The sequence below is a fragment of the Calypte anna genome, chromosome 1 (genome assembly GCF_003957555.1).
Source record: "Calypte anna isolate BGI_N300 chromosome 1, bCalAnn1_v1.p, whole genome shotgun sequence".
Lineage (NCBI taxonomy): Eukaryota > Metazoa > Chordata > Aves > Apodiformes > Trochilidae > Calypte > Calypte anna.
Genome location: NC_044244.1, coordinates 55307587 through 55335087, shown reverse-complemented (window position 1 = coordinate 55335087; position 27501 = coordinate 55307587). Strand labels below are relative to the sequence as shown.

At 40.3% G+C, this 27501-nt stretch overlaps 1 protein-coding gene across 1 annotated transcript in view; it reads left to right on the top strand.

The window, feature by feature from the left end:
• Positions 1-2210: 2210 nt before the first annotated feature.
• POLR3B (RNA polymerase III subunit B) overlaps positions 2211-27501 on the top strand; it is a 79605-nt gene continuing 54314 nt past the window's right edge. The window contains exons 1-12 of the mRNA XM_030468058.1: positions 2211-2368; positions 3360-3392; positions 6307-6363; positions 6449-6513; positions 6971-7046; positions 10878-10978; positions 13493-13584; positions 14771-14888; positions 15495-15603; positions 23216-23338; positions 24793-24909; positions 25377-25511. Coding sequence (XP_030323918.1) covers positions 2297-2368; positions 3360-3392; positions 6307-6363; positions 6449-6513; positions 6971-7046; positions 10878-10978; positions 13493-13584; positions 14771-14888; positions 15495-15603; positions 23216-23338; positions 24793-24909; positions 25377-25511 — 1098 coding nt within the window. The 5' untranslated portion in view covers positions 2211-2296. The remainder of the gene's footprint in view (positions 2369-3359; positions 3393-6306; positions 6364-6448; positions 6514-6970; positions 7047-10877; positions 10979-13492; positions 13585-14770; positions 14889-15494; positions 15604-23215; positions 23339-24792; positions 24910-25376; positions 25512-27501) is intronic.

Below are 27501 nucleotides of genomic sequence, written 5' to 3'. Positions count from 1 at the left end.
TGGCAGGACCTGTGGGACAACTGGGGCCTTGTGAGGGAGCAGTCTGTTCCTGAAAGACTGACTGCCTCATGGAAGCAGCCAACACCAGGGCAGTTCATGAGGAACTGTAGTTTGGGGGAAGGATTTTTGTAGTTCATGAAGGACTGACTCCTATGGGAGGAAAATTAGGAGTGAGGTTTAGCCTGGGAGGAAAGACTCCTGGGGCGAAGGGGAGAGGTGTTGCAAGATTTGGTTTTATTGCTCATTATCCTGCTCTGATACGAGTGGCTAGGTCAAATAATTTATTTGAGTTAACCCTGTTTTGTCCGTGATATTAATTGTTGATCTCCCTGTCTTTATCTCAACCCGTGAACCTTTCATTGTATTTTCTCTCCCCTGTCCAGCTCAGGAGAGTGATCGAGCAGCTTGGTGACCACCTGGCATCCAGCCAGGGTCAACCCATTACAGAGCTAATTTGTATACTTGATTGTAGTGTAACGAGGCAACCAGGTGCCACTAATTGCCAGGTAGTGGGCGTGAGCTTGTGAGTTTGAGCCTTACCTTTTATTGGCCCCCTAATCCTGCTCATGCGCAGTGGAGGCCTGCCCTAACCAGGCACAGGTGGGCTTAACACAAGCTCTGCCCACTACCTGGTAATCAGTGGCACCTGGTTGCCTCGTTACACTACATTTGATCATAGCTCTACTCTTTGGAATGATTAAATAGACAAAGAGTGTTCAGACTGGAAGATGCTGGGGGGAGGGCCATTCCAGATCTCCAGAGCAGTGAGTGGCAATAAAGACAGAAGAGTAAGTAGTTGTTGGCTGTCTTTTTGATTGGAAGAACAAGAAGCATCAAAGAAAGGTGGTCAATTTAAAACCACTGAACAGTCCTGTTCACAATGTGTAGATAAGCTATGAACTTTCTTGAATATAATACTATTAAAAGGTTTTTTTGGTTGCAGGAGACTTAGAAAACACTTAGCTGTTGGATATGCTTCTTTTCTTTGTATGATTTTTAATTAAAAGTGCTTGATGGTTCCATATTGCTCCTCTTTTGGTAGTATTATGCAGGATAGCTTCCCAATTCAGCTGGGCTTGAAGTAGTTGTTATCCTGCATGTGCCTGGGTCAGATGTGCTGAGAATATGTTGAAAGCAAGTTGTTTCTTGAAATTCTAGTATTTCTAAAATGAGTGAAACTCAATCATGTCTAAATTCTTTTCTTTTTTTTTTTTTTTTTTTTTTTTTTTTTTTTTTTTTTTTTAAGCTTGTGCTGTCTGGTAGAGCTTGGGTTTCTTGTGAGTGATGATTAAAAAAATGAACAAAAAACTCTTAACAGGTGCTTGGTTTAGAAAGGTAAGAAGGAACTTTCCATTGTCTAAGTTCCTCTTTTAATTTATTACAGTTTTGTGTTGTGGAAGTAATGATTTCTGATTAAAAGCCATCCCCAGCTAACACACCAGGTCACAGGAGGGTGGGTCAGTGAACTGAAACCATTTCTGGGTGAGCATGGAAGGATGGAAGGGTGAGGATGGAAGGATATCCACATAGGATATTGTAGGATTGCCCTATATTCAACAAACTCTGCAGGCTGAGTGTTCACTGTAGGCAGGAAACTAAAGGGAAGTGTTTTGAAATGTTGCTGCTGTCATCTGTGACCTGGACCTTCATGTTATGGGTAGAAATCTGACCAGACAGGCCAGGGGAACTTGAGAAATGCAGGATCTGAGCCAAACCGGATCTGTGTGTGTGTTTACACTTCTCACATTCTGCTTTCAGAACCTGCTCAGCAATTGGCACAGGGGAAGGGGCAAAGGCTGCGCTGCCGCGGGGATTTGCAAAGATCACGAGTGTTTCCTGGGTCATCCCACAGCCGAGGAAGATAAGCACTCCCGTGTGTGTCACCGAGATGATGGCACTCACGCTCCACGTTGCTTTGAGTGCTAAAAACTCCGTAAAATCAGTTTATACCCTCATTACCCCCTGCCTACTCCCGGGACTGCAGCCGCCGGCGCTGAGGTCGCGGAGGGGCGGGGAGGTGAGGTGGGTCTCAGCGCCAGCACTCAGGGGGGGAAACCTCCAAAACGCGGAGCAGAGGTATTGAGAGGGGGGGGTCCGGACAGCCCTCCCCGCCCCCGGCAATGCCCCCACCCTCCGCACCAGCTCCATGTCTGTGCTAGTTCCAACCAGGGCTCGTTTGGTGCCGGAACGTTCGGGCGCCGCTGCGGTGCGGCGACAGGGAGGCGTTTGGCTGTGACACCGCAGGTCCCTAGTCCCCCGGGTTGTGTCGGGTCGGTACCGTGGTGCTGGGTTGGGGATGGAGGCGTTGGCCACCGAGTTGGGGGCACTGACTCCGGAGGAGGCGGCCGCTCCTGTGAATACGGTGGAGGTGAGCGGCGGGATGGGGCGAGCCGCCCTGCTGGGGAGGGGGCGGAAGGCGTCAGGCCTTGTCGGAGGGGGCTGGGATGGGTTGGGTTGGGGGGGGACGCGGGGTTCCTCATCTGTCTGCGCAGGTGGGTACGGGGGGGCCGGGAATGGGTGTGCAGCGCAAGCCTAGCGCCCATCAGGGAGAGGGCTCTGTCCCCCGGGCTGTCCCCCGGCCCGGCCCCCGTGTTGACCCGGCCTCAGCCCTGCGAACAGGGGCCAAGAGGGTTCTGCCCTCGGCGCCGGTCCAGTTTGCCGAGTGGTCCGCCTGGGGAGAGGGAGGAGATAAAGGCCGTGTCCCAGTGCCTTTGGTTGGGGTGAGTGGGGTTTTTCAGTGTAGGAAGAGCACTCAGTCTGAACTGGAGCCCCAGAGCCTCGTGCTGTGGTTTGCCATCAGTCCCTCCGTGTGTCCCTGCAGCCTCACACCACAACCACAGCGTTGCCGTGGACTTTTAAATGCTGAGTGTCAAACTAAAATTACGAGGTGCTGATACCCTGTGAATATCTCACCGTACTCGTTTCTGGAGCCAAGTGATGCAGTCGCATTCTGTGCTGGCTGTTTCTCCTTGTATTTGCTCTCTACCTACGTCTTTCATGCTAAATCTAGGGTGGACTTCCCGTGTCGTGGGGGTAGAACGTGGGGGCTGATGTAGGGTGATGTCCCCTCACCAAAGAATAGAAATGGGGGGAAGGCTTTAGGAAGATCGATGTACACACATCTGTCATTACTTTGGAGAGTTTTGCTCAGTCTTTGTTGGATTTAGGGTGCTGGGAGGTTTTAAAGAGATTCATGTCAGCAAGTGCTGCTCCCAGGGCTGAGATTATTGCTGGTTTATGTAAAGTAAAAGTAATAGAACAGTTAGTTCTCAAGAACAGCAAGAAGTTGGTTGCTCTTAAATGCTCTTGGTTGTTTGGCCAGTCTCTGGAAATCTGTTTCAGCCTGTTTTTTTTTTCAGGAAAAATGGAGACTTCTACCAGCATTTCTGAAGGTTAGTGTTATGCATTCATTTCATAATATGAACACTCATATTTCCATTCTTAATTTACATCCCACTCCTCTAGCTTTTGCTGTTTCACAGAATACCTGTTCTCACCATCTGTGTGTGTTTTGCAATTTTTAAATTTTTTTTAGTTCATGCAATTACAGATAAACTCATACACATAGATTGTTTTTTTAATTTACCTGTAAATTAATTATGGGAGGCATCCTTTTAAAGGCTGACATTTTTGTGTGGCCGTTCTGAACAAACAGTATATATGGTGTAATGTTTCTAGATTGTTTTATACTTTTACTGGCACCCATGGTCTTTATATGAGACTGCAGTGTTAATGTTTGTAATTATGTTTCTCGTAGGAAGCAGATAACCACATGTCTGAATTCTGTAAAGGCTTGAATATATATATATAGAATCATAGAATCGGGTGGGCTGGAAGGGACCTCAGAGATCATCGAGTCCAACCCTTGATCCACTACTGCTGCAGTTACCAGACCATGGCACTGAGTGCCACATCCAGTTTCTTTTTAAATATCTCCAGGGATGGAGAATCCACTACTTCCCTGGGCAGCCCATTCCAATGCCTGATCACCCTCTCCATAAATTCTTTCTAATGTCCAACCTAAACCTCCCCTGGCACAACTTAAGACCGTGCCCTCTTGTCTTACTGGGAGCTGCCTGGGAAAAGAGACCAACCCCCCCTGGCTACCCCCTCCTTTCAGGGAGTTGTAGAGATTGATGAGGTCTCCCCTGAGCCTCCTCTTCTCCAGGCTGAACACCCCCAGCTCCCTCAGCCTCTCTTCATAGGATCTGTGCTCGAGTCCCTTCACCAGCCTGGTTGCCCTCCTTTGGACCTACTCCAGGACCTCAATCTCCTTCCTGAACTGAGGGGCCCAGAACTGGACACAGTACTCGAGGTGTGGCCTCACCAGCGCTGAGTACAGGGGAAAGATATAAATTCCTTTATGAATGTCAGAACTTGACTAAAATCAAATATTACTAGTGTCCTAATTTCAGTGCCACTCATATAATGTGGTATTAGTTGAAGGCACAGTTCTATATATAATGCACTTAGATGTAATAACAGGACTAACAAACAGTTGTAAGTGTGGAATGAGAAAGACAGTTATGAAAACTGTATCATAAAGATGGCAGGCAAAATCTGTGATGCTCACAGGTTCCTCTAGGAATTGCAGCCACCTCTGTACCCATCACCAGCCCTTGGAAATGTTGCCCACCTCAGGAAGGTTCTTTTCAGTCTCCCTCTCTTAATTCCTTTCCTTCCCAGTTTCAGTACCTGCATTTCTCTTTTTGTGGCACCCTCAGGTGTTTGATCCTGCCAGGAAAGCAAAGTACAAAAGTCAGTTAGGATTGTGTATATTTTCCCTTCAGTTCAGGACTGTGAAGATCCTTCAGGACCCTGATGAATCCCATTTCTATGTCTCTCCTAGCAACCACATGAACTTCCATCAGGAGCTTGATCTAGTGATATTGTCTGAATTCTCAAGACTGTGAAAAAGGGAGGGCTGGTGATAGTGAGGTGCATTTTACTGTGTGCTTTTTGCCAAATGTATCTGTCCCACATTATTTCTAGCCAGTGAGCTCTTTATTCCAGGGTTGCTGATGGTGGTCTGGCCTTTCTGTTGCATGTTTTTTTTTATGCCAGCAAAGCTGATGTGCACTGCAGTTTCTCTTGTGGAGTTTTCTTTCAATAAAGTTGTTGATGCTGCCTCATAGAAAAAAAATGGAAAGAGCCACTAGCCTGATTTCTAGACACTTATAAATCTATAACATTTTCTTGCCTGTATCATATGCTGTTCCGTGCTTTTTGTAAGTTAGGAAAATTCAAAGAATTCTGCTCTGGAGTTACTCCTCCTTTGTTTTATCCCATGGAGGCTTCACGGAGCAGTTAGATTTGTCATTCTAAGCTTCCCAGTCTTTTCTAATAATTTCAGAATGAACTGTTGCCTGTCATGCAAACTAAATAAATGTGTCTGTTTTCTATATGAAGTTTCAAGTCTTTTAACCTGTTGTCATGGGTTTAAAAAAGCTTAAAGCCCTCTTTGAGCATGTCAGCTCATCAGATAGCTTTCTTTCCTTTTCATAGCTGATTTTGCACTGAAGTTAGGGTAGTTACACATTTTATTTCTGCAAACACCAATCTATTAACAAGATGAATACTTTTTTCCTTCAAACCATAATATTTCTTTTTTTCATTGATCCCAAATAGTTTTATGTAGCATAATCCCCCTTCATTTAATAGCTATAAACACCCTAAGCTTCAAACCTGGAAATGTTCTGTATCAACTCATTACCTGGAGGAAGAGGGTACTGTTTGTTCTGTGTGATATTACTCCTGGGAGTGTTCTCTGTCTCCCTGCCTGCAAATAGAACTCATATTTCTTGTGAGTGTCCTGCCCTCCTGTGGCTGTTTCTTTGCTTAATGACTTCTCCCTTTGACACCCCATCTCTGTTCTGTCTTGTGTCAGTGGCTCTCATTCTTCTTCATGCTAGCTACTCTTTTTAGGGTGCAGACAATTTATTTCTCAAGCAACACACATGATAAGTTATCCTATAGATGATAAAAAGCATTTCAAAATAAGAACAAACTGATAAAAATATTTTGACTTGCATGGCTCTTGTTTGTTTATATGAATTTCCAAGTCTGTTGTGTGTTTACTTTTACAATTACTGAGTTACTTTTCTGACTGAAAGAACAAGGGCAGCTCTGGTGTAAACCTAGAAACATACAGTGTAGAACTGAACTGATTGTCCAGGCAGTTCTCAGAAATTTGTCAACTGAAACCATTAGTTTCAGATCCAAAGCACTTATAAATGCTTGATTTCTGCCTTATGTGATTAATGTTACTGAAGCTGATTTTATTTGCTTCATGCATGTATTTTCCAGGTCAAAGGACTTGTGAAGCAGCACATAGACTCATTCAACTATTTCATCAATGTAGAGGTATGCTTTCTGTGTGGGAGGAAAGTGTCTCTTAGTACTCAGAAAAGGCTCGTGATTCTTTTTAATTTAATTTTTTCCCCCCTAGATAAAGAAAATTATGAAGGCCAATGAAAAAGTTACAAGTGATGCTGACCCAATGTGGTACTTGAAGTAAGTGAAGTTATTTCCATCTCATTAGTAGCATCAGTACTATCTCATGGATTTGGTATTGGCTATAAAATGTTCTTGGGCACCAGTACAAATGAAGAGAGTATTTTCTATTACTTGTCCTTTATTTGGAGCACTGCAAGATGGGAAGACATAAAGAGTAATCTTGTGAAGCAGACTTAATACCTTATGTCGCCATTTCCTGTAATTTAGTAATGTCAAGTGGCAGGCAAGAGAGTTTATTGCCAATTTGCAAAAGTAACTTGGGGTTCATTGCATGTGCAGTTTAAATTCTTTCTAACTAGAACATAGCTCAAATACAATGAGTTACTTTGGGAAGACTCACTGTTCACTATTAAACAGCCTACATTAATCAAATTAATTTAATTTTTCTGTGAATTCTGTGTCCACCTGAAAAATATTTGGCTCATTGCTCATTTTGGAACTGTTTGTCTCACAGGTACCTGAATATCTATGTGGGTACTCCAGATGTGGAAGAAAGCTTCAATGTGACACGACCTGTATCACCTCATGAGGTACTGATACTTACATCTATCTTATTTGTTTCATCTTGGGAATGTCTTGGAAAATGGCTGCATGTAACTTAATTTTTAGTACATGTGTACTACATTATGTGATAGAATACATTCCACCATCACTGTAGAAAGAAGCTTCAGAGATTGAAACATCATGTAATAAATGTAATTTTTCTCTCTGTTTTTCCATAGCATGTGCATATAGTTCTATTCAGTGCTTTGTGGAAGGTGTATTTGAGTGGCTTTCTGTGAAAGTGCTGAATTTTGTGGTTACTCTTATGACAGAGCTGAAGTCCTCATACTACAGTGTAGTGTTCTTTGATTGGTTTAACTTAAATATTAGCGTAGGTACAGTCAGCACCCTAGGTCACTTCAGTTTCTCTTTTTATTCCTACTCTTTGGGGATGCATCTGTTGTTCTTTCTGTTAATTTTTTAAGACTGAGAGCAGACTTGAAAGCTTTAAGTAGAAACAGGTGGAAGTTGATAAAATTAAAAGAAACTGCAGAAGAGCATTAGCTTTGTGAGGAGCATAATCATAGAATCATAGAATTGGCTGGGTTGGAAGGGACCTCAGAGATCATCGAGTCCAACCCTTTTACCACCGTTGCGGTTCCCAGACCATGGCACTGAGTGCCACATCCAGTCTCTTTTTAAATATCTCCAGGGACGGAGAATCCACCACTTCAGTGGGCAGCCCATTCCAATGCCTGATCACCCTCTCTGTAAAGAAATTCTTTCTTGTCTTGTTGAAAGTCGTCTGGGAAAAGAGACCAACCCCCCCCCTGGCTACCCCCTCCTTCCAGGGAGTTGTAGAGAGCGATGAGGTCTCCCCTGAGCCTCCTCTTCTCCAGGCTGAACAACCCCAGCTCTCTCAGCCTCTCCTCATAGGGTCTGTGCTGGATCCCTTCACCAGCCTGGTTGCCCTCCTTTGGACCTGCTCCAAGACCTCAATCTCCTTCCTGAACTGGGGGGCCCAGAACTGGACACAGTACTCGAGGTGTGGCCTCACCAGTGCTGAGTACAGGGTCAGAATCACTTCCCTGAACCTGCTGGCGACGCTGTTCCTGATACAGGCCAGGATGCCATTGGCCTTCTTGGCCACCTGGGCACACTGCTGGCTCATGTTCAGCTTCCTGTCAATCCAGACTCCCAGGTCTCTTTCTGCCTGGCAGAACTGCTGTAAACATGCAAGTTAACAAATGGATTGTGTACTTCTGAAGTAAAGATACATATTGGAGAATAAATGTTTCTGTGACTGAAACCAGGGTCTGTTGCTTTTGGCAATGTGTAAGGTAGATTCTTTATGTGCAAGAAAGCAATAAACTGAGATGGTTTGGACCTTTCAGGGTTGCTTCCAGATATCTAAAGCCATTCAGTTCCCTTCAGAGATTGGTTAGGAACAAAGTATTCTCTCCTGCTGCTGTGCTTTGAGATTTATACCACTGCAACAAGAGGCACTGACACCTCTTTTCGGACTCAGAACAGGAACTGATCATGGGACTGACACTTACCAACATACATCATATTGCCAGCCTAATAAATCAGCTCACATAGGAGACACTTTGTGTCCTTGCTGTGTACACTTGATGCTGACTGAATTGTTGGTTTGCTTGTTTGTTTTTCTTTTAATGCATGTGGCACACTTTAGACTCTTATGAAAGACATTCCGTGCTTTGGAGATACTCTGTGACAAGGGCCACCTAGTGGTGGCCTCTTGAGGGTAGTCACGTTTCTGTCTCCAGTGACCCGAGTCAAATCTCATTCAAGTTCATGAAAGATTTTGAGCAAGCCAAGTAATGCAGCCATCAGCAGTACAATCAGATGTAATACAGGACAGCTCATGGTTCTCTGCTACTACTACTGTGTAGCTAATGTTGAATCAGTTGTTAGGAGTGTGCACAAAATGCATATTTTCCATATATTAAAGAAATTGCTTGCAAAATTTTTTTTATGGCTAACAGCCTGTATCCAAACATCCAAGTTTTAAAATGGTTGCTTACTGTATAGCTGAAGTGACTGTACAAGCAGAAGAGTGTAAAACAAATGCTTCATAGAGCACATTGACCTTGAATTTAGAATAAACTACTTTGGCATCTCGGATATATCCTCAATGATGCTTAATGCTAGGGCATAATCCCCCCCCCTTTTTTTTGTTTTCTCAGTGTGTTATACACACACGGAGGCAACAGTTATTTCCTTAAATAGGATGCTGACCAGGTCAATCCAGGGGTAAAATTAAAACCAAAATAGAACAAATAACAAAGTAAAACAAAAAGATTGTATATTTAGGGGCATGTCTGTTACAGGTTTATCAAATTCCTTTCCAAAGACACCTAAAATGATCAGAGTTTCATAAGGGTCTGCATATTTTACCTATTTTCAGTTGAATTTGGGAGTTCTAATATCCTTGGTTTCCTTAAAGGTCAAGTCGTGCCTGTATTTTTCTATAAGTATCTACTGTAAGGGGAATTTATATCAAGGAAGGTGATACAAAAATACAAATGCTGAAATGTTGCACTGTGTAATTCTTATTTTATATCTGTGTCTTTTGTGAACAGAGTATACACAAAGATTCCTGAAGCCTTTTTTTCCCTGAGTAATACTAATGAAGCTGTCTAACTCTCATTCTTATGCAGCCCTTATGGGAGTTTTGTCAACTATTCATACAGATTAATTTAAAGTAATTAGAAAATGGAAATATTCTCAGTTACATTTCAATTGAGTGAAGTTGCTGGGGGCACAATGGGACCTAGTTTTCTACAAGTCACAGATTGAAAACTGCTGATGCACAGGGGTATTTTATTACTAGAGAGGTTGTTTCCTTTTTAATGTGGAGGGAAGGAGCATACAATTTGCAGTGATACTTGAGGCATTTTTTCCATACAGTTGCATCTCCAATACACATTAATTATGTGCACAATCAATGCACTGAAAGATTATAGAACCATAAATGAGCAGATCTGAATACTGCTAAACCTGTAATTATGACACTCAAAGGTGTAGAATGCTCACTGAGGTCATGAATGACCTGTCAGTTGCTCTGTTGCATTTAGCAAATGCAATTAAATCTTATTTGGCAGGAAGATATGCAATATATTAAGGTCTAGCAACAGTCTTTGAGTGAGGATGAGAGCCGAGCAGAAAGATTGGATTAGAAATAATTGAGCCTTATAATGATAGATATAGATATCTATATCCAGCTTCTCTTGCTATAGGAGGAATTTTAAAATTCTGGTCATCTTTACAGGAAGTGATACTGTAGTGAGGCCTCTGAAAGTCATCTTCAGAAACAGTACCATAGAGTGAGATAAGGTAGTGCAGTGTCACTACTCCTGTGTGTTACTTTTCCTCTGCCTGTGAGGGCACAACTCTTCAGCTGTTGAGAGTCTTCATGTGGAAACATCCAAGAGCTGAATGCTGCCCTCAGAGCCTGGGGCACAGTATGGTCTTTGTGCCAGCCCTGCTGATTTGGCCTGTTTTTTAATCAAACAAAAGTATAATATACAAATTATATATAATATTATAAATACTATTTATAAAAGTATAATATGCAAAAGCATAGAAGTTGTGTTCTGCAGTGGTGTCCTTTGAAGACACATATCCCCTGGCTGCTTTTGAAGCATCACTTTGTATTTGAGCATTTCTCTGGTTTTGTTTCAAGCAGGAGACTGTCAAATATAGCACAGGTACCCTGAGAAGCTTTGTCAAGCTTCACTTTGCTTGATTTCTTTGTGAGCACCTACAGGACACGTGGGCAAACATGGGATGCTCTAAGACAGACTTTTCAGCTTGCAAGCCTACATCCAACCATGTGATTGTTCTCCTTTTAGTGCCGCCTGAGGGACATGACTTATTCTGCCCCAATTACAGTGGACATTGAATACACACGAGGCAGCCAGAGGATCATACGCAATGCATTGCCCATTGGCAGGTAAAACACCATTTGTCAAGTTTCTGGGATTTGTTTTCATTTGCTGCTGTGCTGGGAAGAGTTTTCACTGCAAAATAAATGTCGTTTAACCTTGCTTCAGTGTTTAAAGTAGAGAGTGAGCAGGCAAATCTTGATTAACAGCTGTAGTGATGTGATTTTTAGTTTCTGTTATAAAATCTTGTTTTCCAAAAGGTTATGAAAATCTGCTTCCTTCTAGAGAAGGAAGGATGATGTAAGGATGGATGCTGCCTATGTTTGCATTGCTATAAAACCATAGAAGGAAATATATGAAAGAATACTAGAGCTTCAAGCTGTATTACTGTAAAATGAAAATAATCATGTTTGCTTTGTAACTGAATTACTGAGTATTTCATATGGAGGATGTAGAGATACATCTGTGAAGATGGGTGGTAGAACCACTAAAGCAAGCATTACTTCTGTATGAGGTTTAGCTCACATTTAAGATTGGGGTTTTTAGAGCCAAGGCTGAGCTTTGTGGAGAAATGTTTGGGATTTTTGTACTGGTTTTGTTTTTGACTGGCTGTCAGATGACTTGAGGTTATTAGTCTTGTGGAGGACATCCAATTTCTTAAAGAAAAAATGATGTTCCTTAGGGAGAAAAACAGGCTCTTAACCGTGACAAAAAGGGAAAATACCTGGAAGTTCTAGCATTTATTGGAAGCACATTTCCATTTTAAAAGCAATAAAAATGTCTGGCTTTTGTAGACAAGGTTTCTTGAAGACCAACTCTGCTGGCTCTAAAGGTCAGTGCCTTCCAGAAATTGTTTACTGTGTGAATGTGCATCTTACCAAAGGCAGAATACTGACAGGGAAAAAAAGGATAGAGACTTAAGAGGCTACATTTCTTGTAGTGAAATTTTAAGCTCTTATATTAAAAAAAATATACTTTAACTCTGTCAGTAGAACGCTACAGAGCAGTGCAATTACAAAACCAAGTTTCATTAGCTAAAATAATAGTTTATTGTTCTAAGTAATTCCTTAAGAAAGCTTCTTAAAAGACCATCTACGTTTGAGTCCTTTGAATTATTTCATGGTGTGTTCTATTTTTATTTTCATTTTCTTCCCATTCTTTCTGATAATTTCAGATATTAAAAAAATTAGATTCTGTCCTCAAATGGATAGTGACTTACTGTAGTGTCTTATGTTAGCTGGACAATATTTTATTGTTTGCATGTGAAATGAAGAATAGATACTTGATGACCGTCTGTTTCACTGGAGTTCTCAGTGATGGCATTTGTGTACTCCATTTTGAGTTTCCTTAGGCCAACTAGTTACTGTTTCTGATATAAATAGCCAGTATATTGGGCTTCTTCTATGTGTGTGTCAAGAATATGATTATCATAGGAAACTTCTTGCCTCTAGGAAACACTTTCTCAGTGTAATAACTGAAGCAAGTAGGTTATCTGTATGGAGCACTGTAGTGACAAGATAGCTTTTTATCCTCTTCAAAAATACATAATTTTGAGTTCATCAGTTTTCTTTTAAGATATAAGAATATGAAAATGGGTAAGATATTAAAATAATTTATAAGATTTGAAGAAAATAAATACAACTTCATTAGTAAGAGCCACCTAATCTTATTTTTTGTTGGAGTAATTTCCAATGAAATGTCTCTGAGGTTGCAAATAATTGCATAATAAAGCTCATGGATAAATTTTGTCAAAGTATGTCTTAGCAAACACCTGGAATGTAGGTCTTACTAAGGCTATCCACCAAGGAGAGAAATTCTATAAGCTGGACTGGAAGTCTGCTTTTTTGTAGAAGACACCAAAGGGCATGGAGGCCTTTTGGTAGATGTAGTGATAAGCTGTTTTTCTGTTGTGCAAAATGCAGTTGTTTGGGGTTTTTTTGGAAATAAAATTTGAATATAATATAATTTGGAGTATAATATATTTGGAAATAATAATTGGAAATAAAATATGTGTTCTTTCAGAAGTTTTAATAAAAAAGACTGAGTGGAAAGGTACAGTATGAAGCTGACTATAAAAGTCCTCTTTTTAATTGTAATTTTTTCAGTAAAATCATTGCTAGTTAATTGTTAAATAAGCCAAAGTCCTTGAAAGGCTGCAGTGTGAAAGCTGAAATAAACATGAACATTCCTTGACTTTGTCACAGGCTGGAAGAGATTGGTAGCAGTGGATCTGCAATAGCATGTTCTTCAGTGCAGACTGTACTGGTTTTGGGGACCAGGAATCTTTGCAGTAGTAGTCATTGCCCTTGACTGTGTTTGTCATGGGTGCCTGTAGTAGTTGTCTAAAAACTAAATAGGAAGTCTACAATTTCTGCCAGTAGATGTCCAGTTTCAAGTCTCTCTTTTCAAACTGTGTTTGGTGAAATAAGGTGAGATTAAAGGAAAAAAACTGTTCATAGGTTGCATGTGTTGTAATTAAACATGTTTTCTCCCGTTTGTTCAGCATGATTTTTGTTCTGAATTTGACTACTCATATTTTTGTATCTGAATCTAAAGTATTGGTGTAACTGCTTCTCTTCCAGAATGCCTATAATGCTGCGTAGCTCCAATTGTGTTCTTACTGGGAAAACTCCAGCAGAATTTGCCAAACTGAATGAATGTCCTTTAGATCCAGGTACATTTGTACTTACATTTTTACCCATCTGTGCTTTTAGTTTTAAATTTTTTTTTGGCAAAGAAATACCCCATTAGTATTTTTTCTCCCACTAAAATTTTGTGGGAATTTCTCCAGTGAATGCTTGCAACTAAAAGAAGTTATCAGGCTTTTGAAAGTAGTAAGAAATGCCTGAGACTGTGGGATGTTTGTATTTTCAGATGGAGTTTTCAACCACAAAAACTATACACTAGAAGTCTGGAAAAGTTGAGAAGTCTGTATAGTATTGTGCAGTTCTGTGTTTATGGGAATACAGATGGATTTCATTCATTAAGATGAAGTGGATCAGGCGAGAGTGGAGTGTAACATCATCCCTCAGAGTGGGAACTCTTATTTGCTGCTCTTTGTAAAGTGAGAAGGAAGTGTTAGATGGTAATATTTGAAATGTAGAGAGCAGATGAAGGGTCATAACAGGCAACCTCTTTGGTTTTTATCTGCTGCCTTTCAAATACGCACCGGACGTGTTCTGTGCTTGTGATGGCAAGATACAGTGACATGATGTGCTGTACTGGAGGGCCCTTAATAGCTACAATTTAAGAGAAGAATCTTAACACAGTATGTGCAGATTCCTTATGTTGTCTTAGACACAACAAGGGCATGAAAATGCAGTTTAAAAAGTGACACAAAAGAAATTTCTCCCTGACGTGCTGGAAGGAGCAAGTTGGTAATATATGTAAAACTTGTTTTCTGTATTTTATACCAAGCATCTGAAATGGCCAGTTCTTTTTTGATGTCCTTCTGACAAGCAATATTTTTACTTTATTTGTAGAACTAACAATTCTATAACATCTTTTTAGTAAGTATGGCTCCCCTGCAGGTTTGGGGGTTTTTTACAGCTCTATAGTTTTCAGTCTGCACGTGAGTTTTTTCTGTTGAAGTACTTTGCAAATAAAGTCTTAAATCCCAATTACTATGTGTGAACAAGCCTAGCAAAATTCTGTTTAGTCTGGTGGAACACTTTTCTAGTCACCATAAGTTCCATACAGAGTTTATTCTTTACTTTTTCAAGGGAGAATTTACTCTTCTGTTTTATTTTTTTGTGTACTTACTGGTTACTTTTTAATAATTTAAATTGAGAGGCATATTGAAGGAGGCAACTGAAGTGCAAGGGTACTGACATGGAAAATCTTTCTTTCCTATTGAATAGGTGGCTATTTCATTGTTAAAGGTGTAGAGAAAGTCATTCTTATTCAAGAGCAGTTATCCAAAAACAGAATCATTGTTGAAGCTGATAGAAAAGGCACAGTCGGCGCTTCTGTTACCAGGTATGCTAAATGCCTGCAATTGCATAAAGGAGCTAAAACCCAAATCTGTCAAGTTTATTGCTGTAGTTGAAGTAGCTGTGTGGTTTTCTTCCTAGAATAGTTCAACAGTTAAAACATGTAGCTCAACTGTTTTTAAGCTGCATGCTGGTATATTATGTTGCTTGTGACTGTTCAGTGTGAGGGCTTTTTTTTCCTCTCCAGAAGCCTCTCACACAGCTCTTCTAGCTACTTTACTATTCCACAGTAAGCCTGGATGGAGTTAAACATGCAGCACAAAGTACTGTTGTCTAATTATTGTTGTTGCAGTACTTGAGCTCCAGTTTCACTTTGCTGGTTGCATCCATGTCAATGATAAAGCATGCAAAGATGATATTGAAAAGTACTTTCCTAAGTTGAAAGTTGCCCATCACAGGTGATAATACTCTATTATGTTGGAGATATGAGGTGATGTCTGGCTATTTTAATGTAATTTTGAAAAGAGGAAAAAGTAAAATCAATTTGGTTGAAATATTGCTCAAGGCTGGTAAGTTTTATAACAGGATTCTAGCAGTGTCAGTGCAGACTTCCTGTTGAACATTGTTCTGTTTTTTTTTTTTTTAACTTCAGTTCCACTCATGAGAAGAAGAGCAGAACAAATTTGGTTGTGAAACAAGGAAGATTTTACCTGAGGCACAATACTCTGTCAGAAGATATTCCAATTGCTATCATATTTAAGGTAATATAACTGTTGGTAAGGAAAAAAAAGAAAAAGAAAATAAAGCTGTTCTGTAACTCAAGAATGAAGATTGGCAGCAGCTCTTAGAATTTAATACGTACGGAAGGACTTGGCAGGTCTTGGAGAATGTGCAAGCTTTTTTTCCCTGGGAAGTCATCTTTTATTGTACAGCAAAAAGGAGAAAAAGCACTGCATTTTTTTGCAAGGAGAGCACTGCTGTGCCAAGACAAATGTTGCCACCCCCTTACTGCTTTGGAGGTCCTTTTGTACTACTGCCTCTACTCTCATTGCTACAGAAAGTCAGAGGGTTTGGGGGTTTTTTTTATTATCTGTGTTGCAAACTTGTGTTTAGGGTCTTAATTTCTGATTTTGGTGTCTCCCTCACCCCCACCTTGAGCTTGTGGACTGCTGAGTAGCTCAACACACTTGTTTTCAAATCAGGAGACATGACATAGCCATGAGCTCCTTCTACATGACTTCCAGTCATAATTGTAAACAAAAGTGACAACCTTTGGGGAAGTCTTGCACTTCTTAGACCTATTCCTAAATTCTTTAAGATTACTGGGTTGACTTGCATTTCTTTTCCTCTTTCCCCTGTGAATGAGCTGTGCCTCAGTCAGAATGCTGCAGAATTTCTGCCTGGCTGAGGAACACTCTCCAGTATCTTCAGTGCAGTGAATGCATGGTCAGGCATCTGAGCTTTGAAGCTGTCTCTGATGGGATCGACAAAAGGCTGTGAGAGGCATCCACCCCTGATTCTAGGCAAGAACTGGGGAGTATCTGCCCTACCAGCTGATGTGGTGACAGTGCCTCTCATTTCCTGTGGAACTGCCAGAACTGCTTTCTTTCACCTTCTGCTTCTCTCATTTTAATTCACTCAAAGGTGCCCACAACTGAAGGCAGAATGATGAGTATTCTCTAGCTGCCCAGCAGGATGGGGAAGCAGGCTGGCAGCTCAGCTGTCTGTGGTATCTTATGCATGGGCTACAGCTAGTAAAGGTGGTGGGTGGGCAAGCACTGTGCAGCTGCTAGAGGAGACAGCAGGCATGGCCAGGTTGTAGGCTGGGACCTGGTGCTTCCTTCCTGTCCTGTAGGCTTCACTGCTGCCTGTGGGTGTGCAGCCTGGTGCAGTGCCTGGGCAGAAAGAAGCTGGGCAGCAGTCTTGGAGGCACTGTTCACAAGCAAGGGGACTCAGGACACAAAACCACCTCTGACTGGCTGTAGCAACCAAGAGAACTAAATCCCTAATTAATACCCCCTCCCTTTTTGTTTGCGCTGTAATGGTTTTGCAGCACAGACTTGGGGAGGTGATGATCTGTCGAAGAAATAAATTGCCAGGAGAGGGCAGCACTTGCTCATAACATCCAAAAAGTTTCTGTCAGCAGTGCTGGTGTGGTGGTGTCCACAACTACAGACTTGTGTATTTCTACAGGAGTTTGGCGGATTGAGAGTTGTAAGAATCAGATTTCTTGTCAGCAGTGCTTTGGATTTGGTACTAGAAAATTATAGTTTAATAATTAGATTGAGGAAAAAATGTCTGCTTTCTCTCATTATGTTAATCTGTTCAAATAGTTTGAGATCATCTGGTTTCAGTGACCAATGTTAAAGGAAGTTGAGAAATTATTTGTGGACAGAAAGGTGCATAAAAGTGTCAGGATGAAGTTCACAACTTTTCAGTTGCAGGAAAGTGTTAATGTGGCTCTTAATCCATTTACTCGAGTACCAAACAGCTGGATTCCACCTTCACTTACAGACTTTTATTACGTTTTGTCACCTTCTGCTGGTATAGATAAATACATGCTCACAGGAGAGTAACTGCTCTGGGTTATTAAATCTGAGGAGGTGGTTGTTGGGTTTTTTTAACCGACTATTTGATCATCATCTGACAATCCTTGCTCTAATTATCTCCCTGCCTATATATATATTTTATATTCTCAGTAATAAAGAGTTATAGTTATTAGAAGGTCTCAGCAGTAGTACTTTTCACAGATTTATATTGATTTGAATGCAGTAGGGAAATAGCTGCACCCATTCTAACTATTAGGAATGTTACATTTTGGACTGACACTTAACTGTATTCCTGTGCAATCATTTTTCTTCCCTTCACTTTAATGCCATGTGACATCGAGGCATCTCCTGTCCCCTTCTGATGAGTTTCCATCTGGAGACTAAAAATCCCACATAGACTTTTAAGTGGATTCTTAGGCAGGCACCAGCTTCTGATCTTTCTTTCTTGGCGATTGCTGTGATGTAGATATTGCTTTCTTTTATTTAACTACCAGAAGTGATGTTAAAAACACCATAGTGTTCCTGAAACTGGAAAATCCCTAACTTAAGGATGCCCATGTAGCCTGAGCCTTCTCACACAGCAGTAGTATACATAGGAGATTTGTTGGAAAAGCAAGAAGAATAATTCCTTTCTGCCAAGGCCCATGCCTAGAACTCAGAGCATGGGTCTTCCTCATTACTCGTAAGTGTCCTGCTTCTTGTCTTGTATGGAAACACATCCACAAGGGGCAGCCTTAAGCCATACTGATAATACAAGGTCTGAAGGTTTGTTTGCCTTTGCATCCCTAACTTTTACTCTAGTAACTGCTTGTATAGTTTCTGATTAAAAAATAAGCTGAGAGTACTGACAAAAATCTATTGCTTTGCATTTCCTCCCAGACCAACATTGAAGTTGCAACCAAATTCCACAGATTTTTGTGTTTTGACTAAGAAAATGACTGGTCATTGCTAGAGGGTTGCTGTTCAGTGCATGGGACAGCTAGAGGGGACAGTTTTGTCAGGGACTATCTGAGACTCTGTAGGTGAAAGCTGGGCAATTTTGGATTGTCTTTCTAGTCCCAAACAGTTAAGTGGCCTGGTGTCTGCAAATGACTTAGGATGTAGATCAGGTACCAAAAAAGTCGTTGTAGGTTTATAGAAAAGGAAGCAAGTACTGCAGATCTGTGATCTAATCTGGGTTTAAAGCTACTGCATCTCTAAAGTGGAGGTAAATGGATATGCCTTAGACATCTTAATCTAAAGCAAGGGCTGTAAAGCAGAGAGCATGACAGATGCCAACTGTTGACAGACCTTAAATTCATCAAGAACTCCATTTGAATAAAATCTAAGAGCACATTCATGTTTCAGGCATGAACATCTTAGCGACGTGTTAGGGGAAGACCTGAACATTGAATATTCCCCATCCTTTCTTTCATGGGAAGGAAGAATACCCAGATGCATGGGTTGTGCAGAGTGGTGAAGGTTGTGGGGAGTGGTGGGAATAGCAGTGTGGATCTAAGGGTCCCTTGATCTGGGCAGGTGGGGAGACTGGACTGCGTAGTACCACCTTAAGAGGGGCATCTGCCTCGCAGTTCATCATTATCCTTAGTTTTTTCTGAACTGCAAGCTCAAGTGACCTGTTCTGCTGTGCCATCCTGACCTGTAAGAATCTTTGTGATTGGCATATTTGGAGGTTTAACAGCTATTTGAGCTGATCAGATGTAAGTTGTGATTTTGTGAAGTTTAACACATTGACCACAGCTAACTGGAATTTGATATGCTGCAAAAGGCATAGTCCTGACACTATTCTAGGACAGACTTGAAATGTCTGCCCTTCAGATGTGAGGGAGTTGGTGCTTTTTTGTTGTGCTGCTGTAAACACTTTCCCCCTTTTCTTCTTGAGAATGACAGAGGCATTTGTGTGGACCCTGTATACGTAAAAGCAGCTTTTAGATTAAAGTAGTGCTGTAAATTGGACAGTTTCTCTCCCAAAGCATTTATTTGTTGAGATTTTTAAAAGGCTGTTAACTGCTGTGTAAGAGGAAACAGAAGCAGCTGATTCGCCTCCCGCTTACTGTGTAACAGTGCTTCATTACTTAATATACACATGCAACCTGAATGATACTTAAAATGTCCTCAGTGGCAACCCCAAGAGACCTGAGTTTTAGCTGTGTGCCAGTTGTGCACAGATCATGGGGCTGTGTGAATGGTGCCTTGTGAGTTTTTGAATATGTAAGGCTATGAGCTACACACACTTTACCTGGGAGAGCTTGGACAGTTTTAGATGAGATTTAGAGGTCTGGAATAGTTTTGTAGTACTTAAAGGTGTTTCTTTCTTGAAAAACATCAGGGTTACAGGTGAGGCAGCGCTTCTGCTTTTGCAGGCAGCTCCCTATGTAGCTAGGATTTAGAGCTGTTTTAAGGTTAAGGGCTATTTTTCATTTGAGTGTGTGATGTTAAGTCAGTAAAACTGAGTGAATTCTGGGAGGTGAAGTAAATGAAGATTGTGTGCTGCACTAAAGCTGGTTAGGAAAGGAAGAGAATTATAAATAACCTAGGGAGACATTTAAAAGTTGAATTTTATGACCTGATTCATTAGGTGATGTATTTTTAGTTTATGTGGGAGCTATAAGGAGCTGGCCTATGACCTGCGGCAAAAGATTTGAACAGCAGGTTGAATTTCATTTTTTGAAACCTGTTAATCTTGGAGCTGTTAAGATGCAACTCCAGAGAGAAAGCCGAATTGTGGTCTTAATGGATCTGCAGAATTATGGGTTCCCATGGCTGCAGTTTCATAGCTTGTATCTTTTGAGTTATGAAAGCTCCAGACCAATTCTGCCTGTGATGTCAACCTTGAACTTCCCTGACATCTTTTTAATCCAGTCATCTGCCTGTCTCCATTCTGTAATTTAGCCTGATGGGCTGCAGAGCTACGTTCTAGGGAAGCACCATGGAAACGCCGAGACATCATCATTAAGGCACAAGCTGTGGGAGGAAGAGCTGGGCTTGCACTCCCTCATGCACTCTCTCTCCTATGTATGTGTGTGTGCACACTGGTTTTTGGCTGCAGGAACCTCCTCAGACTTAGGAAGTGGTTGGCTCCAGCTGGACCACTTTCTCTCACTTGAACTCAGGGTGATCTGGATATTATGAATGTTTGCTTTAACTGGTCTCTCTTACCTGTGGAGACTACTAGCTTTCCAATCATGCTTTTCAACAACCTGCTGACATCACCTTCCTCATCCTTTTACCACTACTGTTAAGCAGCCCTTTGCGATGGCTCATTCCTCTCCACCCAGCCATAAGGGTTGGACTTGATGATCTCTGAGGTCCCTTCTAACCCAGCCAATTCTATGATTCTATGATAAAATTATCCCTCTGTGACACTGCCTTCCAACTGAAAACAAAACAAAGCAAACAAGATCTCTTCTGTTTTGCTTTTATGTTAATCCCCTTTCTCTCGGTTTGTCCTGGGATCACGAGCACTTTAAGCATAGGATCTATTTGTACCTTGCTATCCTCACTGTTTCTGTAACATAAGCAACAGGAATATTTTGTTTCTAAAGTAGTGATGTTACAAGCAAATTCTGCAGTAGTTTTTTGGTTTTGCTTTTTCTGTATAAGAGCAACATCAGGGCCAGAAAATGCATCTCACACCAGCATGAGCTTGTTGCTTGCCTGTTAGTGTTACATGTGGGTAGAGTTGTGTGCGTGGCTCTGACCATTATTGTTGAGAGTACAGAGGAGAATAAATGGGCATGCTCTTAGGCTAATGTATCAGCACATCTTTTTTCAGTTGTTTTCCTAAGATTTTAGTTATTACTCAGAAATTCAGAATTCTCAAGTGAGTTTGCTGCAACACACTTCAACTAGAAAATCTACACAGGTGTAATGATATGTCCTATTCACATCCTGTTAGATTTTTGATCACAGGATTAATCAAGTTAGAAGAAATCATCAACACTCTTGAACTTATTGTGGCATTTTGTTTTTTAATGGACAAAATAGCACAGTGAAACTGCAGGCTGACTTCTTCCCCATGGGTTTTGTTCACTTTTTACATGACTTATGATCTGATTGCCATCCTAAAATTAAATTTGTGGACAGAAATAAGGTGATATGAGCTTGATTTTGATGGTTTAGACAAACGTATTCCTGTTATGCATGCACAGAATGGTACAAAGATTACCTTAATGAAGTTTTGTTTTTCTGTAGGCTGAGTGCAATAATTTTATTAGTCCAGTTGTAGTTCCTAAGCTGGTTTGCTGGTCAGCTATTGAGTCCTAGACATATGGAAAATTACCATTGTGAAGCTTTTATGCTTGTGCAGACTTTCTAGTGAGTCTGGCTCTCAGATCATGAGGGATTTTAACTTCTCTTCTGAGGTTTTTTGACTACTGTGTGACCTAACTTAAAAGGGTGAGGAAGTGTGATAGTATTTGAAAATAATAGATCTAAACTACAGTAACATGACATGGGCAAATTCTGGTTCTGAAAAGAGCCTTGAGATTAGAGGGGTGAATACTTAATAGGAGCAAAATATCTATCAAAGTTTACCAGTAGTAGTAAACTTTGATAAAGTAACTGTGTCTTGATTTGTCACTTGAGTCTATCCAAGATGATGGAATTGTGATTTGTGCTTTGCACCAAGACAGGAATGTTCTCACACTGTTATGGAGCTGTGCTACTTTTGCACTGCATTTAATTTCAAGTATACCAAAAGATGAAAAGACAGAGTTTTAATTTAAAGTAACTTTGTTGAAAAATAAAGAAATAAAAGAAATAAAGAAAGAAAAAAAGAAAGAAGCTGGATGCTTCAGTATTAGAACAATAGTTTTGCAAGGGGATGGCATTCACTAGGTGTTAAGCAAAGTGACACCCAATTAAGCCAGTAAGAATGGAAGGTATTTGTGCATTTTTGAGGAAAATGTAACTTTTTGGGACACTGCCAGTTTTTAATGAGAACCAGAATACTAGGGTCTACATAGGCCATTATTTACAGCAGGCTTTGTAGCAGGCAGTTTGAAGAATAATACGAAGGCAAACGTAACTTCCTCACAAAGTTCTGAGAAACATAACTCAGCCAGAAGAGGTTTAGCAAGATTATTCTGTTTTTTGATATGGCAGAGCTCCAGGCAAATGTGTGAAGGGCAAAGCTTTAGCACCATCTGGAATCCACAAAGGCCTTCACTGCTGGCTGCCACCTTGAAACGCTTACTGATAGAGAGATTTTTCTAAACCTGTTAAGCGCTTTCTTAGTTTATTAAGCTTTTTTCCACAGTATAAAGTCTAACAAGGTGTCCAAAGATCAGTGAAATAATAGAATGGCTTTCAAATGGAATTGCGTATTGAAGTCATCTGCTAAAATGCAGAGAACTGCAAAGGAGGTAAATGGTAAACGTTTCCCAGAGAGGACATTCTGCATCACAGTCAACTGAGTTTGCAAAATTGCTTGTGGTAAGAGACCATGTGTAATCTTTTAAGAATAAATTTCACTTCGCTTTATTTATTGCAGATTCTGACTTGGTTTTCCTTGTTACACACGTAGGGTTATTACCTAGTATTTATTTTCCCTTCAGAAAAAGCATAGAATTTAACTCCTGTCAGTGAAGAAAAGAGGCACTCTCCAAAGAGCGTGTGTGTGTTCCTGCTGCTTATCAAGATTTCCCTTCAGCGTTCTTCCATAGCTCGAATACGTGCTGCCAGTGCCAGATGGCACGTTTCTTAGAGAAGCACTAGCTCTTGCTTAGAAGTAATGCAGACAAACAATACCAAATTAGCATAAGCAAATGTCAGTGAGTTAACATAAAGACTGTGCTATTTCTCTCTTTTCTTCTTGTCCTAGGCCATGGGTGTTGAGAGTGACCAAGAGATTGTACAGATGATTGGCACAGAGGAACATGTGATGGCTGCGTTTGCTCCTAGTCTGGAAGAATGCCAGAAAGCTCAGATTTTTACACAGATGCAGGTGTGTCTTTTCACATGGCCTATAAAAATCTAAAGAGGGGGGGTATTGACCACTTTACTGTGTCAGCAATTGATGTACCCTTTTTGTTTCAGGGTTTGGTTTTGGGGCATTATTATAAGCCAAGGGCTCTTAAGGGGGCAGGGCTTGCCAAAAGTGAGGCTTTATTCTCATTGCCTAACTGAAAAGAAACAACATCCAAATTCAATAAATGTTTTATTTTTCAGAAGCCCAGGGTTATGTTTTAACGTAATCATATATTAAACAAGTAGTCATACTCAAAAGGTTTTTTGTTGAGGATGTTTACCATTTTTTAAAGAAGAATTTCATCCTAATTTTGCAGAATCCCTATTGATATGGACTTGACCCTTTCATTGTGAGTAGATGTCCTCAAATTATAGTCTCTTATATAAAGGCCATAGTAATAGCCACCCCAAGTCCTGCTAAGGACTCGCCAGAATTCTCTTCAACTCATCTACTCTTTTAATTAACCAGAACGCAGGCCATTTTGCTGGCATTTTCATCACGTACATATTAATCTTCTAGAAGAAGTTTTGAAGGTTAGTTTTATTTTTGCTGTTGTAAAGTGAACCTTGTACTAGTCTGGGGTCTTTCCAGGATTAGAGGTAGCATGAAGGCCTTCTTAACTCAGAATAAGAAGAATAAAATGGTGATTCTGGAGGAACTCAGAGAAATGTGAAGCATCCAGGAAAGCAGCAAAACAGAAATACAGAAATGAATCTGTGGAAGAAGTGTTAAATGAAAAGAATATGAACTTTGGGGGGAAAAAGGCAGTCCATCACTTAGTTTAAGGAGTAATTTTTTTGCATAGGGGACATGGCTTCATTTCCAGACAGGAACTTCTTGTGTGGACTTGGACAATTTCTTTGACTCATCTGATCCTGAATTCTGTAGATAGATTCAGTTTCTTGAACAACTGGTACAAGAGTAAGAATCCATTAATCATTGCAAGGTACTCTTGGAGACAGAAGTGGACACCACAGAGTAGCATTTGTGCCTATTAAACAGTGAGTGCCACCTCACAGTTTAACATCTGAATGAAACTTAGCAAGCACACCATTGAACTGGAAATGAAAAAGTTAAATTAAAGAAACTAGTTATCTTTGGAATTTATGTAGTCCCCTGTCCTCAGTCTCTACAATCTTCTTTCTTTTAGTTGTGTACTGGTGATGCTCTTTCACCACTTCCCATTCCAAATATTATCAACATGTGATAAACAACACATTTTATATTTAATTTTAATCAATTGTGTCAATTTTCAAGAATTCTTTTATAAGCATCACCCAAATGTTTGGTCTTTTGTGTTTTGCTTGGAGTTTGTATCATCCATGCTTAGTGGGATGGCACCGACTGAGGAATATGTAGAGGTCTCCTTTGTAATTATCTGTATAGGTTACAATTCTGATGTTAACTCAGTTAATTCTCTCACTTGACAGGCATTGAAGTACATTGGAAACAAAGTACGAAGGCAAAGGATGTGGGGAGGCCCAAAGAAAACAAAAATGGAAGAAGCACGAGAGCTGCTAGCATCAACTATTCTGACCCATGTTCTTGTATGTAATGATGTTTTTTTTCTCAAACTGGAGTACATTTTTATGGTTATTTCTGGTATGAACTTTGTTGATAGGGAGTAATGTATTTGATTGATTTGTAGCTCAGGTAAAGTAAATCATCCTCGAAATAAAGGGGAATATTTGAATTGAGTTAAGAGTAATCTGTTTATAAATGCTGTACCACTGAACTTCTTGTAACACTAAGCATTTTTTCTGCATAGCCAGGCAGTATAAGTTGTTATTTCAGGACCTTATTCTCATGACCTATACATTTATTCCAACTAGTTTTCACTATTTGTTTCAGTGTTACTAATATATATTCTAGTATTTTTTAAGAAAGTGCAGTGCACAAGTCCCTTTCATAACTCCTTAATTAGTCCAGATTACCCATTGATTTAAATATTTAAATGGCTGTGTTTGAGTAAAAACTAAGGAACTGATCCTGAAACATCTGGGTTTGTTTACAGGTGAAGGAATTCAATTTTCGTGCCAAGTGCATATACACAGCAGTGATGGTGCGCAGAGTAATTTTGGCTCAAGGAGAAAATAAAGTAGATGACAGAGACTACTATGGAAATAAACGTTTGGAGTTGGCAGGGCAGGTGAGTTTTTACTTCAGAAGCTAAATGCTCTTTTGGGGTTCTCTTACTATCTGCTTTTAAAAGGTGCAGAATAAGGAACATCCCTGTCCTTTCAACAGGAGTGGTTTTCCTCTTATATTACTCTTGTTGGCTTTTCTGCTTTGAATTGTAGATATACTTCCCTGAGTGAGACTAATGAATTACATCCTCACTTTCATATTGCCTCTTTATACGAGGTAAAAGGCAGAGCAATGTAAATATGGCATTAGTTCTAGTTACATTAAATTATTGTTAGTGCTAAGAAGGCAGCAGTAAGATCCACCTTCCAGTACCCCCCTCTAAGCATCTGGGTAAGGGAATAAACTGGAGCCAAGTTGATGCCTGTGTGTGAGGTCCAGAGAGTCCCTCTCTGGAGAACCCAGTTTATGTAGCAGTTCACAGAACAGCCTCCTGTAATTTGGAGAAGCCCCTAAGATTGCCTATTTGTTGTCAGCTGCTTTTATAGCCTCTAGAGTAGCATGAATTAACACAGTAAATGGTTTAAAGTTAACTTTTAAGCTAATAATGAGAGTGGATTGCATGGACTTTTCTACTTACTGAATTTTGACAGTAACAAAAGGCTGTGGAAGAGGTAATGGTTTAAGGTGTCTGACTGGCACCATTCTTGTGCAGAGCAGGTGGCAATTCACAACTGTTGGAACTGTGTTCTCCTGATACAGTGGGAATTTGCCTATTGGGTGAAGGAACTGCTTAGTTACTGTGGCATGGATTTTTTTTCTTGGTTATTTGATTAACCAGTTTGGGATTGGACTTCTTTGCTATGTTCTGTATTAATCAAAGTTGGAATTTTGGCAGTCAGTGTCATCTCTGGTTACTGATCATACATGAGAAATTCAGATGAGTGTATGAAATGCACCAGGTTGGAGAAAATGTGCATCTCTTCTCCCGTCATCATTTGTATTGTGATTTCTGTTGCAGTGCAAGTAACAATATCAATTCCTTTTTGTTTATATCCAGTGGGAATTCTCATCTTATACTTATTAGTATGTGTGTTTGCATATTGCCTCACACTCCTATTCTTCCCACCTTGCCCTGTGCCTCCATCCACACATGTGAACGGGTACGGAGCTCACAGTCATTTCATAGTCAAAACCATCTGCTTTGCTTCCAAGTTTTGTGGAAAAAACCCCAAACAAGATGACACTTTTTAACATACTCTAAGCACACATATAAGGAAAAAAAAAACTCTTTACCTGTTAGGAAAAAGGAATCCTTTATTCTAATTAGTATGTTGACTGTTCATCAAACTTTTGTTATGAAGCAGAGTATTTCTGAAGTGTGAGGAGTAGGAAGGGGACAGTAGTGGAATATTCTAATGGGAAAATATTTTAAGCTGTAATAGATTTATTTGGTTTCTCCTGCAATGTTGCTGTAGCTCAGTATGACTGTAATCAGCAAAATGAGTTGTTGCTTTGTCATTGTATTGTTCTTATTTAACTGGATTGAAGTACTTTGTTTTTTCCTAATATTTTTAGAGGGAGAAATTAGAGCAGGTAAAAAGTTTTCTGCAAGCTGTAAGAAAAATGCCTCTGCTCACAGAGGTGTTAGCAACCGAAGGAATTTGAAATTAACTGGGAAGAGGTTTTAAATGTAGAGGATCATCATAACAAAGCCAATCCGTATTTTTTTCTACATCAAGGAAAACTATGTGGGGGGATGATAGGGGGATGTTGTAACACTTGATTAAGAGTAGTTCTGGCTTCCTTGTGATATTTTAAAAGCTTATTTCAAGCTGAACACTTGAATTCCTCTCTGCCACATTATCAGTGTAATACTAATTTGATTGGATTATGGACTAAAAAGTGTAGAGATTTCTTGCTGGTTTCAAAATGTTTGTGTTTAGCTAAAGTTTGTGTGTATAAAATGGTGGTTTCTTTCAGTTTTTTGTGGGGTTTTTTGTTTGCTTGTATGTTGTTGTGTTGTTTTGTTTTTTTGTTTTTTAAAATGCCAG